This window comes from Lonchura striata, chromosome 3 (assembly GCF_046129695.1).
Source record: "Lonchura striata isolate bLonStr1 chromosome 3, bLonStr1.mat, whole genome shotgun sequence".
Taxonomy (NCBI): domain Eukaryota; kingdom Metazoa; phylum Chordata; class Aves; order Passeriformes; family Estrildidae; genus Lonchura; species Lonchura striata.
The window spans coordinates 45,842,669-45,859,940 of NC_134605.1; the positions used below are offsets into that span (position 1 = coordinate 45,842,669).

At 38.6% G+C, this 17,272-nt stretch overlaps 1 protein-coding gene across 1 annotated transcript in view; it reads left to right on the forward strand.

Moving 5' to 3' along the window:
- ACTN2 (actinin alpha 2) overlaps window positions 1–16,457 on the forward strand; it is a 66,933-nt gene extending 50,476 nt beyond the window's left edge. Inside the window, exons 13-21 of the mRNA XM_021527082.2 lie at window positions 1,605–1,713; window positions 2,537–2,677; window positions 2,826–3,008; window positions 4,144–4,278; window positions 4,769–4,948; window positions 5,305–5,451; window positions 12,658–12,723; window positions 13,615–13,773; window positions 15,146–16,457. Of these exons, the coding sequence (XP_021382757.1) occupies window positions 1,605–1,713; window positions 2,537–2,677; window positions 2,826–3,008; window positions 4,144–4,278; window positions 4,769–4,948; window positions 5,305–5,451; window positions 12,658–12,723; window positions 13,615–13,773; window positions 15,146–15,304 (1,279 nt within the window). The 3' untranslated portion in view covers window positions 15,305–16,457. The remainder of the gene's footprint in view (window positions 1–1,604; window positions 1,714–2,536; window positions 2,678–2,825; window positions 3,009–4,143; window positions 4,279–4,768; window positions 4,949–5,304; window positions 5,452–12,657; window positions 12,724–13,614; window positions 13,774–15,145) is intronic.
- Window positions 16,458–17,272: the final 815 nt, after the last annotated feature.

The window sequence follows — 17,272 nt, forward strand, 5'->3', positions numbered from 1 at the left end:
CAGAAACTGATGCACGGGAAATTCCACCTGAATATGAGGAAGAACTTCTTTGATGTGAGAGTGACTGAGCATTGGAAGACATTGCCCAGAGAGGTTGTGGAGTCTCCCTGACTGGAGATATTTAAGAACTGCCTGGCCTCAATCTTCTGCCATGTGCTCTAGGATGACCCTGCTTGAACAGGGAGGTTGTACCAGATGACCCACTCTAGTCCCTTCCAACCTGATCCACTCTGTGATTTTGTAATTCTGTGATTTCTGTTATGGTATTTTTTTTACCTGTTTTACCATTCCTCACTTTCAACAGTCAATTGATTGCAGCACATCTGAAGCTTCTTTTAAACAGAATGCTTCTTACACTTCTCAGGTTTATCCCAAACCAGATTGCTTTGACTGGGCTTAGAAGAGGAAACATGAACACAGCCCCTGGCCTACAGAGCTGCTGGCTTCCGCCCTCTGGCTTCACAGAGGAAAGCTGCCTCTGTTCTCATTTTGTCCTCTGTGATTCTCTGTATTACTGGCAGTGTGATCTGTTCGTTCCTCTTGCCAATTGCCTAGAGAAGAATGCTCTAACAAAAAGGGAACAAATTCTATCTGCATTTGCTGTCTTGTTCAAGCCTCAAAGTAAGCCTTAGATTCATTACTGACATGTGTCACGTATTTACAATCTCTGCAGCATTTAGTACTGGGCAGAGTGTTCTCAAGGCGAAGCCAAGAACTAAATTCAATGGATGGTGATTCACCAATAAAAGGGAGTTTCCAAAGCATCAACCACATGTATTATGGATGCTTATCATTTGCCACTGAGATCAAAAGCTCAGTCTGAAGCAGAGTCAGTCCAGAATCTCAGGACATAACCTCAAAAATTTATTCCAGTCTCAGGCAGACTAGTAAGTTGATTTCTTCAGGATGATACTAACCTATTAAGCAGGTGAAAAAGCAATGGTAACTGATGTCCTTTGTGAATGCACTCATTCATCCTGGTGGCATATGTGGATCTGGAGATCCCTGTTCTCCGAACCAGCCAGTTCTGGGATGTAGATCTATGAGGAGATTCTAGAGAGGAAGATGAAAATTGTTCTCTGCTCCACAGATCTTGAAAGTCCCTATTAGTATTGCCAGGCATGTGAGAGATTATGCTTTGAATGCAACCTGATTTGTGCTTCTCAGTTAAATATTTTCAAAGCATATAAGGAAGGGAGCATTGGATTATTTAAAACAAAGTGGATATTTCAGGCCAATTAATTTAAAAAGGTACCAATCTCTGCAAATTTGTTAAAGACCAAGACTGAAGCATTCTGGCCATCAGGGGATCAAATTGCTCATGTCACAGGAATAGCTATGACAAAGATGCTTGGACAGTGACCTTAATTGTGATTAATACCTGGATGCCACTTGATTTTTCTCAGAACAGAGGGGATTGATCCTGTTCCTATGCTGTGCTTCTTGAAATGCTGAATGCCTAAACACAATGTCTATACTGCAACACTTGCTTACCTTAGGAGAAATATTGCAAAGAGGAACAATTGTTGAGAGCCAGTGGAATTGAGGACACTGCTTCTGTCTTTAAAAAAGTCACACAGAGTTTTGCCTTTGCTCTTTCTTAGTGAACTGGACTACCACGATGCTGCAAGTGTCAATGATAGATGTCAAAAGATATGTGACCAATGGGACAGTCTGGGAACACTCACTCAGAAAAGGAGAGAGGCACTGGAGGTAAATAATATAATAAGGATCAGCAGCTCAGCTGAGGAAGGGAGAGGGAAATGAACTATTTATTTCAGATCTGCAAATGGTGCCTTTGAGCATCCACTTTGAAGTCTGAATAGCAAAAAACCCTTTTCTCAGATCTTAGTTTAATTTTGGTGTGGTTATTCTTGCAAATGGACTGAATTATCCAGAGTAGACTTGACAGTACTGAACTGCCATGGACAGCTCTAATGCAGCATCAAATGGCATGTGGTTTGTAGCACAACTCTGTGGGAATCTGATGTCCAGAAAGGCTAAAAAAAAAGGTATTGGTTGGTTACCTTTTCATACCAATCTGAGTTTGCAGTCTTGCATGCCTTTCTGTCCAGCAGTAGGTAAATTTTTGGTAGTGAGTATTTCAAAGCACTGAGATACTTTGCAAAACCTTGTTATTTTGGAAAAAAGGAATTTGCACACAAAAATGCCAAGGTGGGAAATGTGTAATTCTTCCTTTTTGTGCTTAAAAGAAGTCACTAAATCAAAATTAGTAGATTTTAATTAATTTGCAGATAGATCCCAATTAAAAATACTTAATATATATATATATTCAAACATACTTATCAATACTATACTTCACAGGCATACATCCACTCCTTTTAACGTGTTGGATATGAGAGTACTTTTACTGCAATTGCATGGAGTGGGAATCCTTAAAGCAGGTGGTGAAATCAGTCAATGCAATCAAATGCATTTCAAAAGTTGAGGCATGACTTTGTTTATTGGTAGGTATGTGTGTGGAGCTAGATCTTGCCCTAATAACAAAAGAATGCACTTTTCCCAACCTGTACAGAGGACAGAGAAACTGCTTGAAACAATTGATCAGCTTCACCTGGAGTTTGCCAAAAGAGCTGCTCCTTTCAACAACTGGATGGAAGGTGCTATGGAAGACCTACAGGACATGTTTATTGTTCATAGCATAGAGGAAATTCAGGTAATTGTATCATTTTCTGTATCTACACCCAGTAGCCAGGATGTTTGAGAGGTTGAGAGAGGAGCTGTGCTTATTTACAGCAGATCTTCCAGATGCTGGAAGAAATGTTAAGAGTTTTCATGCTTTCTCTCTCTGTTTCTGATTTTAGAGTTTAATCTCTGCACACGATCAATTTAAAGCTACTTTGCCAGAGGCAGATGGTGAACGACAGGCCATACTGTCAATCCAGAACGAAGTTGAAAAAGTCATCCAGAGTTACAGCATGAGAATAAGTGCAACCAATCCTTACAGCACTGTTACAGTCGAAGAGATTCGTAGCAAGTGGGAAAAGGTAATGTATGCTAAATTGCTAAATACAGAAAGGACATTGTAACACATTATTCCAGTTGAGAATTACTGAGAATATTCAGAGAACTTTACAATAAATCTCTAAATTATTCTAGATCATCAGATGCCAGAATTAATTTCTGCAGTACTTTACACTCTCCCATATGTTTGCCCGGCATGCTTCACGATATCCCTTGCTCCTGTCACGCAATATTACCTATGTCCTCTTTGGCTTTCTGCCAGGACAAGAGAAGCTTGTGTTGAGGCTGGTGCCTGGCTAGGGATGCTGGTAAAAGAACAGGAAATGATTGTATTCTTTCTCTTAGTACAAAGAGTAGTTTTTGTGTTTCTTCTACTCAGATGCTGCTTTTCAAAATATGTTGTATAAAATCAGCATCTTTGGAACCATTAATGTTTCTGTTCAATTAGATTAAAATTGGCATTAGCAATTGAAAAGTACTGGGAAGGGATTAAAGAGAGGCACCTAGAGCAATCTCACCAATTTAATTTCATTATGAACCAAGACAGAAAAAATGCTGCAGGTAAATGATTATGTAAAATGTAGAATTATAGAAACTTACGTGGACAAGAACACACCCTGAATGGGTAAAAAAAATCAAGCAGTAAGGACTAAGGTTAGGTCTCCCTGGGCAATTCAGAAGGGTAAGTCAAACAAAAGCATTTGCAATGAATTAGAGACCCCCAGATGTGCACGACAGATAGAACATGTCTCATGTTCTCCTATTCTAATGGAGGTGCTCAAATAAAATATTTTGCACTAACTCTTCTTAGATTACTTAGAGATTGAAAAATCACCTTCATTTTTCAAAAGAAAAACAAAGTAACTGCTTTAAGAGCAGTTAAAGTGAATTATATATATAATTTTCTTGAACTTGAATCCAGTCAGAGGTGAGAATTTTTTCTCTCTGCATGTCAGTCTCTCTGGTCAGGTTACCTAAGACCATGTTACAAATTTCTTATGTTAGCTCAGAGTTTGTAAATAAAATAGTGATCATTCTGGCTTGTTCTTCTGATATCAACCTTCAGACCAATGATGTAGCTGTAGACATATTTGTTCCATTTGTTTTTAAACTATTCAATTGTGCCTACTCACCTTTGTTGCCTTCCCACTGTAACAGGTGAAGCAGCTGGTGCCTCAGAGGGATCAATCCTTGCAGGAGGAATTAGCCCGCCAGCACGCCAACGAGCGCCTGCGCCGCCAGTTTGCTGCTCAGGCCAATGTCATCGGGCCATGGATCCAGACCAAGATGGAGGTGAGTGCCAGACCCTCAGGCAGAAGCTGATGAACAAAGTGATTTTTATTTTTTTTTCATCTCTACTTTATATACAGGGCAACAGAAAAGTCAATGATAGTTCACCAGCTGTTTGATCCTAAACTATTTAGCACCTATTAGGGTTATTCTTAAAACTGTGGAACACTTTGTACAAGTGGTACCTTGATGGCGATGAGGAGATTCAGCTTTGAAAATTCAATCACTGAACAATTACTGTTTAGCTTCTGCTTTTTATAGAAAAGATACCAGGTTCACTGGGGTTTCAATACGAATTCCATATTTAAATGTGACACATTTCTTTTGAAATGTGTTTTCTACAGTAAAATTTCTCATCTCCACTATATGAAGGTGTTATTACTGTTGCTTCTTAGTATAAAAATACAGCATATTTATGTGGACATTGGTCAAATTAGCACATCTGAAGCTTAAATTTTGTGGGATTGGGGGGTGTCTTTTTTTCTTTTGACAGGAAATTGCCCGCAGTTCTATTGAAATGACAGGGCCTTTGGAGGACCAGATGAATCAGCTGAAGCAATATGAGCACAATATAATTAATTATAAACACAATATTGACAAACTGGAAGGAGATCATCAGCTTATACAAGAAGCCCTGGTATTTGACAACAAGCACACCAACTATACCATGGAGGTAGCCATTTACTCTCTTTTGTATTTATTAGTTTATTCTGTCCTCTTGTGCCATGTAACTACCTTCCTTGATTTAAAGGGACTCCCACTGAAGATGGAATTTGGCAGACTTTCTGACAATCTCTTAAGACTTGCTTTATTTTCACTTTTTAGTGAGGAAGTACCATTTAGAAACTAGTTTCATATTTTTCTGAAGGCCATTCTTATTTTTAGTGATCCTTGGTCATAATACAGAGTTAGTAGTATGGAAAAATTATCACATAAATATTTAAAGCTGATTTATTTCGTATTGTAGTTTTTGTACTCTTAAAAGAATGTATTTGCTTCTGTAATAACTCAGTATTTTCTCTCTCATAGCACATCCGTGTTGGATGGGAGCTCCTGCTAACGACCATTGCTCGAACTATCAATGAGGTTGAGACTCAGATCCTCACAAGAGATGCCAAGGGTATCACCCAGGAACAAATGAATGACTTCAGAGCATCGTTCAATCACTTTGACAGGGTACAGTACTCCTGCTTTTTCTCAACTAGCAGTATATAGTCTTCCCAAAATGAGTTTCTTGGCATTCTAAATATAAGCTTTTTAAAAAACCTGAAAATGGGCTAGCAATGGGCTCTTTTTAAAAGAGAAAAAAAGATCAGTTAAGAAAGAATTTATAGCCTTTTAAACTCATGGGATGGCTTGGGTTGGAAGGGACTTCAAAGATCATCTAGTTCCACTCTCCCCACTTTGGGCAGGGATGCCATCCATTAGATCATGTTGCCCAGGGCTCCCCACAGCCTAGTAGCACTGTGCACATAAATTAAAGATTAATTTCTGCTTTTTAAATAGAATGCAGAATTATAGCTCTGCTAATATGATTTAGTATTTGTTAAAATAATAAGCAGAATTGCATAAATCAGTGTGTTTTGGAAAATAACATGGCCCTTTTATTTTAAGACTGTACATCACGTTCTAAGTACTTGCTGTTGTTTTCATCTCATTAAATTTAGCTGTAATCTATATCACAGAGGCTTTTTTCCCCCTTTGAATCACAACTTGTCTCCCTAGGAATGTATTTGTAGGGAATATAGTTGGGACACTTACAGCTGTCCAGGAATATCCTTTATTTTTCTGGCTGTATGTGGGAAATAAGAGGCTGTTACTTTTTTTAGTTATCTAAATATGGATGAATAAAAAAGTAGGAAGGAAAACAGTACTGTGAAGAAACTTAACTCACTTCTGTGAGTTATGCAGTATTCATGGACAGAGTGTTATAAAGATAACTATTCATAACTATACACAATAGCAAAATATATGCAGATGGGGATCTGACATTTGCAGTTGGAGAACAGTATGAACATGAGTTAACTCTGATGGCTCTGTGCTCACATAACCCCACCTTTAAAACCAAGTTCACAGTTCAAATACCGAAAAAACTTCTTATAATGCATCACCAATCTGTCAAGTCAGTTCTTCAGATCATTTCAGGGTACAACAAAATGCCACTTTCTTTTCGCTTACATCCTATTTGTCCAGCTCTACTCAAATTGTTGCCCATACATGCACTTGCCCTTGATATGTAATTGATGCTGATAGTCACATTTTGCTTAATCTTCTTTAGAATACGTCTAAGTGATTAGGAAAAAGACCAGAATTATCAAACCTCTGCTCGTTGAAGAAACATACAAGCATAGGGAGATTTAGCTACACAGAACTAGGAACAAATTTTATGGAAAAATCTTAATGTAATTCTAGTACAGCATAATTCTTTCTTGTATTTTCTAAGGAAGCAGAAGATAACATCTCAAAAGCAGAGACAGATTTCCTGGGGTGGAAGGAAGTAGCTTACCAAATGGCTTTCCCAATGCACTGGAGCAGATGATTGAGCAATTAGAGCTATTAAAAGCGAAGTCCCAGGCCTGGATAAATTACATGCCTGTATTTGAGAGACTTCTCTAAGGGAAACCAAGGTATTTGCACAAAGATTTGACAGTTCCCTAAAGATAAGGAAGCAAAGTGACTGAATCCAAGTCTATTTTACACTGGATGGCCATTTCTAGCATCCCTGTACCTTTGTAGTTCATAGACGAGTTCTCAGTCCCGCTCGCAGCAAGGCTGGCTCAATGGCTGAGGAGATCCACAGTCAGCTCTTGGTGCCTCAGGCTGCCTGAAGGGAGAAGCTAAATCCTACACCAACCAGCCCTACTGTTAGGAATTTTCAGGCTTTGCAGATGCAGTAAGACACTGAAATACCAAAGGATAACACAGAGCAAGGCCTTAGGGAAAGTTTGTATGACCTGGAAGAAGGTGGTTGTGTCACAAAGCTGCTAGCACACTGGAGATGGGCTACAACAATAATGTGTAACATGAAATTGCTTCCCAGCTCTTAGATTCTTACCTGGCCCTGACTATCTCTTTCCTCAGGCTATAATGGGTCATTGCTTTAGGCTGTGTCCCTTCTGTCCTGGCTCCTGTTGCAAGACCCTGAATGGCCAGGTCAGAAGCAGAAGGAGACAGATGTTTCATCTATTATACCTCCTCATCTGTTTCTCATCTGTGGCCTCAAGAGCCTGGGCCTGGTCTGCAAGTTTATCTGTAGACCCTGTCTTTCCCCATGACAGATACAATCCAATAGCTTAAAAAGAGAGGTTTGAAGGGTCACATAAGGAGCGGACCATTTTACAAATGCCCTCTTTAGTATACCCCATCCCTCAGAATCAAACATGGGAAACTGGTCTAGGTGGACTTTTGCACTGACAGTTACTTTCTCTGTAGCATAATGCAAGTTAAAGGAACAAGCTAAGATTTAAAATTACTCAACCATCACGGCAGGCTTTATGCAGGGAACAGATAAAACACTGAGAAATGCAGAAACACTGATAAAAGAGAAGTTTATAGGGATTAAATTATACTGTTACTTAATAGTCAGATGCAACTCAATCTACACAGGCTGGAAAGAGACTTTGAACAAGCATGCTGGAGAAAGACAGGCTTGTTTTAAATTTTTCCTCTGTCCTTGCACATTTGAATATTTAGTGTTGTTTAATGAAGGCAACTTAGGGTGCTCCAGAGTTACTTCAGTATACATAAAATAATGAAAACTTTATATTTGTTCATCTTTAGATAGAGAAGGCAGTAATGGATTATTTTATGGTTTTGATTTCCTTAAATAGAAATGGAGATAAAACTGGATTATCTGAATATAAGCACTAGCATGAAAAATACTGTCTTCATGTCAGATGGAATTAACAATATATGTAAAAATTTCATGGCACTTAGCAGCCTTTCTGAATGCCTGATATAGTTTAAAAATACACTTGAAGGATTGGATTGCTGTTCACCATGATGAATAGTCAGAAAGGATCCCAAAAATTAATACTGTCACTGACAAGGAGGCTTTAAATATCTAAGTACAACAGAATAATTAATGCATGGTATAGCTGTGACTTGTGTGGCATTTCTCACATTTAAAACATTTCTTAATGTCTGACAGTGTGTCTTGAGGATGTCAGTAAAGTACTAATATGCAGAGTAGCTCCCTTGCCCATTTTAAAATATGTATTTTGGTATACATAAATCTACCAACTCTTTTTAGGGAGCTTCTAGAAACAACTTCCTTTGCTTGCGAATCTGAGAAAGGAACCCCTATCTTCCTCCCTGGGAAGAACATATTTTAAAAAATCTCACAGTGCATGTGAGAATTAGAAGGGCAGGAAGAGTCGTGTTTGTTTCAGTGCATCCCCAGCAGAGGTGTGCTGGCACAGAGAGCTTTACAAGTCATCCTTGAAAAGGCAAGTGGCAAACGTACTCTCTCCTGTGGCTCATGGGGGTGAGAGCCCTCTTGGCTCTCGTGTTCCCAGCCGGTGTGTACACACGCTGGTGCCCCGGGGCTTATTCCTGAGGGTGCTGATGCTTGCCCTTGCTTACCACTGCTGTCCTACTCCTTGCTAGAGACTGTGCCTGAAGGCACAGTCTAGTTGTAGTTAAAAATATAAATCTTTAGCAATGCTGCTATATTTCCTTCCTTAATGTGACTGCATGGAGAAAAAAAGAGAAAGTGGGACACGATGTCTGAATCACAGAAGTGGTTTAGAAGTGTTCAAAATGGTGCATAGCTGCATAATGGTATGCAGCCAAATCAGGATACCACACAGATAGGTTGTCAGTCACTGGTTTTGACATCTCTTTATGCAGGGATTCCTTTTTCAGATTCAGTATATTTAGTAAATTCTAAATAAGATTGCAAAGTATGTGATGAAATATCTGCAGCTGCTCTGCCTGTACTATCTTAATGGCTGCTAATACATTCTACTATTGATTTTTCTGCAAACTACAGATTTCAAGTAGGAGCTCTGCAGGCAGAAAAATAGCATCATGCCACCCTATATTTTGCTAACAGAAAAACAACAGCTCTCTATTAAAGGAATCATATGTTCAGGCTTATGCAGGTTGATTAGCATTCAGGAAAATTAAGGACATATTTAAGAATGGATTACTTTGACTCAGAAGTTCACTTGTTTTATAAGGTCACATATAAACCACAAGGAGAAGGGAAAAGATTTTTGAGGACTAATAATGAAACATGAAGGAGATTTTAATTTTTTTTTTTTTTTTTTTTTTTGTATTGGCAAGAAAAGATGAGCAAGGCAAAGTTATTTATATGTGTTAAAAGAATAATTTCAGTTCCTAATGTTGGTCTGCAAACAATAAAAATAAATATCAAGAACCATTTCCAATTGAGAAAGTCTTCACATGGGCTTAATCTGTGCCTTAATTGCAAAATGCCCTTGAATTCCATGAAACTCTGATATACTTCAAAGATGCTTTTTTAGGCAACATATGATGAAGATTTGAAAATTTCTCTACAAGAATGTGAAAACCTGCTATAGCACTTGGCACTACTACTTGGACCCTCACTGGGGAGTCCCACTTAACCATATGACTGTTCTGAGCTGCAGCACAACCACTGCACTTCTCTCCTAAAGAAAATGGTATCTTGGAGCATGTGCCAGTGCCTCGCTCCCATCTGCCCTTCTCTGCCTCAGCTCCTGCTGCTGTGTGTGCTTGGCTGGGGAGCTCCTGCACACACTGCCCACCCACCCCCAGGGAGTGGGTAGTAGCTCATGATCCTCCAGCAGCACCTGCTAGAGGAGATGGAGGGGCAGGATTCGGCTCTTAGCTCCCATTTCTGTATCATTTTGTTTGCAGTCACACAGAAGTATCTTCAGCTTTAGAAATTAGGTAAAATGAATAACTTTACCCCTGGTGACACCTGCTATAGCCTGTCCCCAGGACAGCTTTTGAAAGTTTCAAACCAGACTAGATTAACATTTTGAGAATGATAAATTAAGCCATTTTGAATGCTTTATAGCAGGAAGCATCATATAAAATGGAAATATTAAAGGATAAAAACTTTACTGTGATTATGGCTTTTAACTAAATGCTGCTCCAGATTTGTACCTTTGCTTTTGTTCTCTTCATTGACTTCCCACTGTTATTTTTCATCTTTTATAGGGCTGGTGGATGTTGATGCAGAGGGAATCAATAACAGCATGATATTTTAAAAATGCATGGTGTTATTAACTTACTAAAGCACCACTTCATCCTCTTAGTATATTAAATAAGCCCAGTGCATTTCTTAACCTCGTATAATTTTACTGTTGCATAGCTATACAGAAATTTTCAAAAATAAACTATTAATCTAGCAGGAAAATATGTAGCAGACAGAAAACCTTGGATCTTCTCCAAACTGTCTGTAAAATCAGTAAGGGTAGTAATTTTTCATCTTGGAATATCTCCTTAATTGTATTTCTGTTAACTCACTGTAAAGTACCCCTCTGATATGATGCATTTTGTATGAACAGGAAGAAAAAGTTAAGCCAAACTGTTTTTAAGAAGTTTTCTATTTTTGTTAAAAAATTTTTAAATAATATTTTTATTAAAGTTTTCTATTTTGCAGGTGAATTTCTTCACCTGTAAAATAGAAAGATACTGGTTCAAAACAATGTTCTAGGTGCTTTTTTAAGTCACTTTTCAAAGCAAAACCTGAATATATATATTGTTAAAGAAGCTAGATAACTGAAAATAAGTTGTCAATTATAAATTTATTTTGTACTTATAAGTAGTATTACCAGATCAAGAAGTAACAGTAATTGAGTGGGGAAAACATGTTTTGCCTGGGTTCAATGATATTTGTATTGCATCTCACATACACTGCATGACAACAGAAAAGGAAGGAAGCAAATGGCTTCATAAAATGAAATCTGCCTTGTCAGTAAAGGTGTTTAAAAAAAAAAGATGGAAGGAAGCAGAGTTCTAACTCTGTAGTTGAAGTGAGGACCCTCTTCTACTAAGAAAAATTCTAAAGCATGAAACTGCAAAACTTCACACTTTTTAGGTAATTCATTGCATATATTGACATTACGTTTCCATGAAAATCTGGAAGAATGGGATTATTAATTTGCAAATAGAATGTTCTTTACTAACCAGCTAACCTGATCTGTGACTTTTCTTTCCTTTCCCCTTCCCAAATGCATGACCTGTGATGGGATGCTAGGATGAATCTGACCATCTACAGTCTGATGAATTTAAAGCCTGCCTCATCAGTCTAGGACAGGTTGGAAATGACTTGCAGGTAGAGGAAACTGAAATAATTCTGTTTTCAAATGTAAGAATAGCCAAAAATACTGCATGTTTAAACTCCAGCCTGTTGGTCATAATGCTTTGAAAAGATCCTGCCTCTGGGAAGACAACTGGTTTATATGGACTGTCAGCATCACTTTGAGCTGTATTTTTTCATTTTTCAAAGATTTTTCAGTTAATTTGTTTTACTTGGTTTGAGATAATTGTTTTTTTTGGACACTACTGGATACCTAGGAGAGCTCTTGCACTCAGACTTTTGTCCATTTTCCTTTCCTCAGACTCAATACAAGTTCTCTTACGCTCTCTCCTAATACAGGATGACACTGCAATCTATCTCAGCACAGAGGAAAGATTTATTTATCTTCTTACTTTCATGCCATTTAGTGTTTACTCAGCTTTGAGTCTAGAATGTTGCAGATGTGTTATTGCCTGGAAAATGAGAAACCTCATTTCATACAAGGTCTTCACCTGATCTAAGTCTTGCAGGTCTCATCCTTTAAGCCAGTATGCACATCCCTGCTGTAGTCAGGGTCTTGACAGCCTGCAGTCAGAAGGAAAATCCCTGTACTTATTTCCCATATATCAGCAGACTGCTCTCATAATGTATTTACTTTGGCCTTGGAATGAAGTATGTGACTGTTTTTCACTGTACTTTTGGCTGCTAGGCATTCCATGCAGAACATTTCCAAGACATGTCATATCAGGGAGGCAGCTTGAACATCTACTGAGTTTGACTAATTTAGTAACAAACTTTTCTCCTTGCTCTTCTTTTTGTTCTCTCTGGTTGTGTTCTCTGTATTCTTGTCCCATTCATCTCCTATTCTCCCTTATCTCTCCCCTGACCTTTCCTGATGTTGCTTTTTTTGTGGTGAAAATGTCTCTTTCCTGTGTGTAATATGTTAGTTACTTCTTCCTTTTTTAAAACTGATGATGATTCTGGTGACCTGATTGGGCAACATCAATGAATACTGTTCATGCACTGGATCCAATATGCCAATGGTCCAAACTCATCACCTCTCTGGAAATTACCTTGGATTCTTCAAACCCTCCCTTCTATATTCCTTACGTTGTTTTGCTCAATAGAGGAAGAATGGATTGATGGACCATGATGATTTCAGAGCTTGCTTAATTTCAATGGGTTATGATTTGGTACGAGCTTTAAGAAAAAAATGTCGACTCATTTTGCTCGCAGCTAAAACGTTAACCACAGCAATACTAAAGCTTATCTAAATAGAGAGGATACTAATGTCATTTATACTAGAAATAGTACTTTCTTTGCTTTTTCTTTATTTTCAAATGGTTAAAAGGGAAATTATAAGTAAAACAAGACACTTGAAAACCATATTCTATGGTGCACTGCATTGCTCTTTGAATTAATGCAACTTTAGAAGTTGAAATAAGCAGTTATTAAACTGATGTTTTTGTAAATTTCTCCTTTTCTACCTGCATGATGAAGAATGAGTTTGATACTGTTTAATTTTCATAAACTTGCCTTGGGGGTTACATTTTCCTTGCTTCAATTATTTATTCTAAAAACTTCCTCTGAAATGCACCTTTTTCATGGAAAAGAAAGATATTATCATTAGTTAAGCTGTCCTGTATTCAGCAGGAAATTTTCCGAATTGTTTCCCTTCTTAGTTCTGTGGGCCTGTAACTACCCTGCTTGTTTGGGCTATTGTTTCACTTCCCTGCATGGTACCTAAATTACTATGGGTTTAGGATGAGATGGAAAATTAAGTGTTGAGTTAGAACAAGCTTAACAGGTATTGTGGGAGTGAGAGAAGATGGTGACAGTTAATTGAAAGGTACATATTATGTATTTACGACAAAGGATACACTTTCCAAAAGCACAGTCCTTTTTACAGAAATGGGGTGGGCATTTAAGATGCAGATTTCTTTGGCTCTGATTGTTGTGTTCCTGAGTCAGGAAGATGCTTTATAACCTCTATAACCAGTGGTTCCGACTGGTTCATGAGAGGCTTGAGCTGCTGGAGATCAGTATTATGGTGACCATTTTCTTTGTTTTGGATTTTGTGAAAGGGTGAAGCTGAGTTTGCCCGAATCATGTCTCTGGTTGACCCCAATGGGCAAGGAACAGTCACTTTCCAATCTTTCATTGACTTCATGACCAGAGAAACAGCAGACACAGACACGGCTGAGCAAGTGATAGCTTCCTTCAGAATCCTGGCTTCAGATAAGGTCAGTCACCTTGCTGCTGCTGCAAGGATTCAATTGCTCTCCTGTTTAGCCCTTCTTGTTACAAGCCTTTTAGTAATAATGAAGTTTGTTTGCAGTTTGCCAGACTTCAGAGAAAGCATGTGTGTTTTCTTCTTGTTTGGAACCTGAAATGGGTGCAGAATACAAGGCTTGGTTTGTGTGTCCTCATAGCACAGAGAACCAACACAAAATTAGGCATCTTAGACAAGGCTTGGTTGGTTGGTCTGTATAACGGATATATTGTACATCAGGTTATTTCCACACCATAGCCTTGACTAGTGCAGAACTTGTTCTGCTTTTCATGCTGCTTTCTGGATGTTTTGATGCAGAGTTTGGCCCCCTGGAACATAGCCTAGATAAAGTGCACAAGACTACACCTGGTTGTGAGCCATGTTGTGACTGGAAAGCACACTCAACATGCAATGATGCAATGTGGTGTATCCATGTATCCACTGTGGTGCAATGCAGGGTGATGCAATGTGGTGTATCCGTATCCTAGAAGGAGCAGCAGGAGGAGGTCTCCTGTAATTACTGGGTTTGTAGAGAAAGCTCCTGATTTTGGCATACTTTGGTCCCCACTGCCAGATGCACTTGTGGCTGAGTGGTGTTTGAAGATGCAAGGGAGTATAATGGCAACACAAGAGCTTCTGGAGGAGTCAGAGCCATTAATAGTGCTGCCACCAAACCAATCCTGTGCTGTGGAGAAAGGAGAGATCACAGCAGTACAGGTCTATTTGCCCAAGCTCACTCTATTGATTTTCTCATTCCAGCTGCTTGTATTGATTTTGTGATTTCAGTTAATGTGGACCACATTTTAAATTCGAGACGTGTTCTCAGTAGCAATTCATGTGGAAGATGGTCTCAAGAAAAAGTGGTTTTAATTAGATTGTTATTTTAAGCAATGTCAAGTCTGTTAACAGAGGGTATCCCTCATGTCATAAATGCATACCATTAAGAACAATAATGCATCTTTCTTTACACATATATTAGAACCTTGAAACTAACAGGAACTACCTGCATCTGTCCTGTCACTGCAGAAGCAGCAGTAGTGCACTGCAGAGATATTGACTATCCAGGAATAAGCTGTGTCTCTAGCAGTCCGGCCATGGCTGCACAGTGCTTGGTGGCTAACATACACAGTCACATATCCTGATACTGCATTTTGACCTGATCAGTTTGTTGGTGGAATTGCCCCCTTCAACTCATAACCTGTAATGGAATTTGCAGAGGAAAATATTTGGTCTCAGAAAGATAGGCAAGATGCCCAAATTTATTAGTCACAGATACAGAGAATAAATATATTTTGTTTTTAAAGAAGCCATACTGAATTTGTCAATCCTTTTTCCCCTCCCAGCCTTATATCCTGGCAGATGAGCTGCGTCGAGAGCTGCCTCCTGAGCAGGCTCAGTACTGCATCAAGAGAATGCCTCCATACACCGGCCCAGGCTCTGTTCCTGGGGCTCTGGATTACACCTCCTTTTCATCAGCACTGTATGGAGAGAGCGACCTCTGATGAATACTGTAATTGGCTGTATTCATGGTAGACACTAAAAATACCTTATTGCCCAGATTGCTTCTCAAAAGCTTTGACAAGCTGATTTAAAAACAAATTTTACAAATACAGTAGGTGTAATGTCAGTGTAAAGCGCTAGTAACGGAAGTAACCGGTGTATATTAAAGTGTGCAGCACGCTAGATACCTGCCTTGTTGGTTTTAGGTTGTCTGTCCTATGCAATGCTAGAAAATCTATTAAAAATTGCAAGATATTAACTTTGGAAATATACATTCAGAAAACAGAATGTAAAACCTAAAAACATTGAAACTTGCAAAATATTTCTCCATTTTCAAAATGTTTCAATGCCATATGCGCTTCTTTTACAATGTTCATAAAACTATGTTAGAAGTCATGCTTTTTTTTCTTTCATAGAGCAATATTACTTTCCTCTCACAATTTCTGATTTTGTATGCTTCTATTAGTGGAATTTAATAAAATACTAAAATGCAGATTTTCAGCAAAGAAATATAACAACCACATAAACTACTTAATTACAAAAATAATACAGAATGCTATGCTTTTGTCTCAAAGAGTTGTAATATAAGGGGGAAAGCTGATTAAAGTGCAGTTTTAGAGTTCTGTATGCAGTCCTTTTCTTTTAGGCCTTTAACTTTTACAGCTGAAGGAATACAACTTTTATAATCAGAAATAATAAGGAAGCTAATTTCATGTGAACTGTTTTGTTATGAAACCCTCATTCTTGTCTATGTTGGACAGTCTTTGTTTCTCAGTATAAGAATGCATTATTGTATGTCTTAGTGGGCAACATTCATGTCCCTCCTGCATAAAGCAAACTCCCATCTGAGCAAATGTAGGATGGTTGTCTTGCAGCTTTAACTGTTCAGTGCTCAAAATTCAGTTTGTCTTGACTTCTGCGTTGCAGGCAGTTCTGTCTGTACCCTGCTCCTGTGCACTAGATGTTTACTGTTTTTTTCCATCTTGAGAAATGACAGAGAATAAAAGCAGTAACTTTTTTACTTGAATCCTACTGACACTGAGGATATGCAATGTAATCAAACAAAACCATTTACAAATGGTGAAGCAAGCTATGCAGCCCAGTGCTATTAAAGCAATGATGTGCCTATTAAATAAAGTCTGCTTTTCAAAACCTTATGAGACTCTGTCCTTGGCAATTAACCTAGTGGCTTCCGTCTAAGAACTGGAAACATTTCTGAACATCAAAGGAGTTTTCAGATACTAGAAGTTCAAAGTCTGTCACACATTTCAATACATTGTGTCTTCATGACCAAAAGTCTTTGTGCGCTGGAAGGACAGGTCTGGTCTCATGGAGAGAGATGGAGCTCAGAATGAGTTGGGAGAGTTTCCATTTAGGTTACCTGAGCACAAATGTCCACAGCTTGTTAGACTCCAAGCTCAGATTGATTTCAGTGGGACTTAGGCACTACTGCTTTTGAGGACATTGGCCTTAACTTTTCTGTATGTCACATCTTCCTCATGTGCAAAAAAGCAGATGCTAAGTATGCAATGGTGCTTTTGCGGGCCATTGTTTGGAAACTTATGGATGGAAAGCATTAAAAATCTGTGTGTGATTTCAATCCTAAAGTAGGCACCCTGCACGTTAAGGTGGGTGGAGTGTGGGAGCATTTTAAAGCAATCCCAGAGGAGACAATGGCCAAATACCTCTTCCTTCTCCCTTGTGTACAAAGGCCAGCAGAGGACTTGCTAGGGCTAGGATCTCATCTCGTACAATGCACATGGTGCCTTACAGCCAGAAGCTGTTACTGCCACTGCTGATAATGACATGGTGCAGTGCCATCTCCTTCTGTGATCACAGTGCCTGTACCAGCTAAGTCAGGAAGCTCTGCCTTAAAGCAAAACCATTTACAGCTAAATGACTGCTGGTCAAGCTGAATCCTATTAAAAAAAAAAAAAAATCTGTATATCTCTCACTGTTACAATTTAATG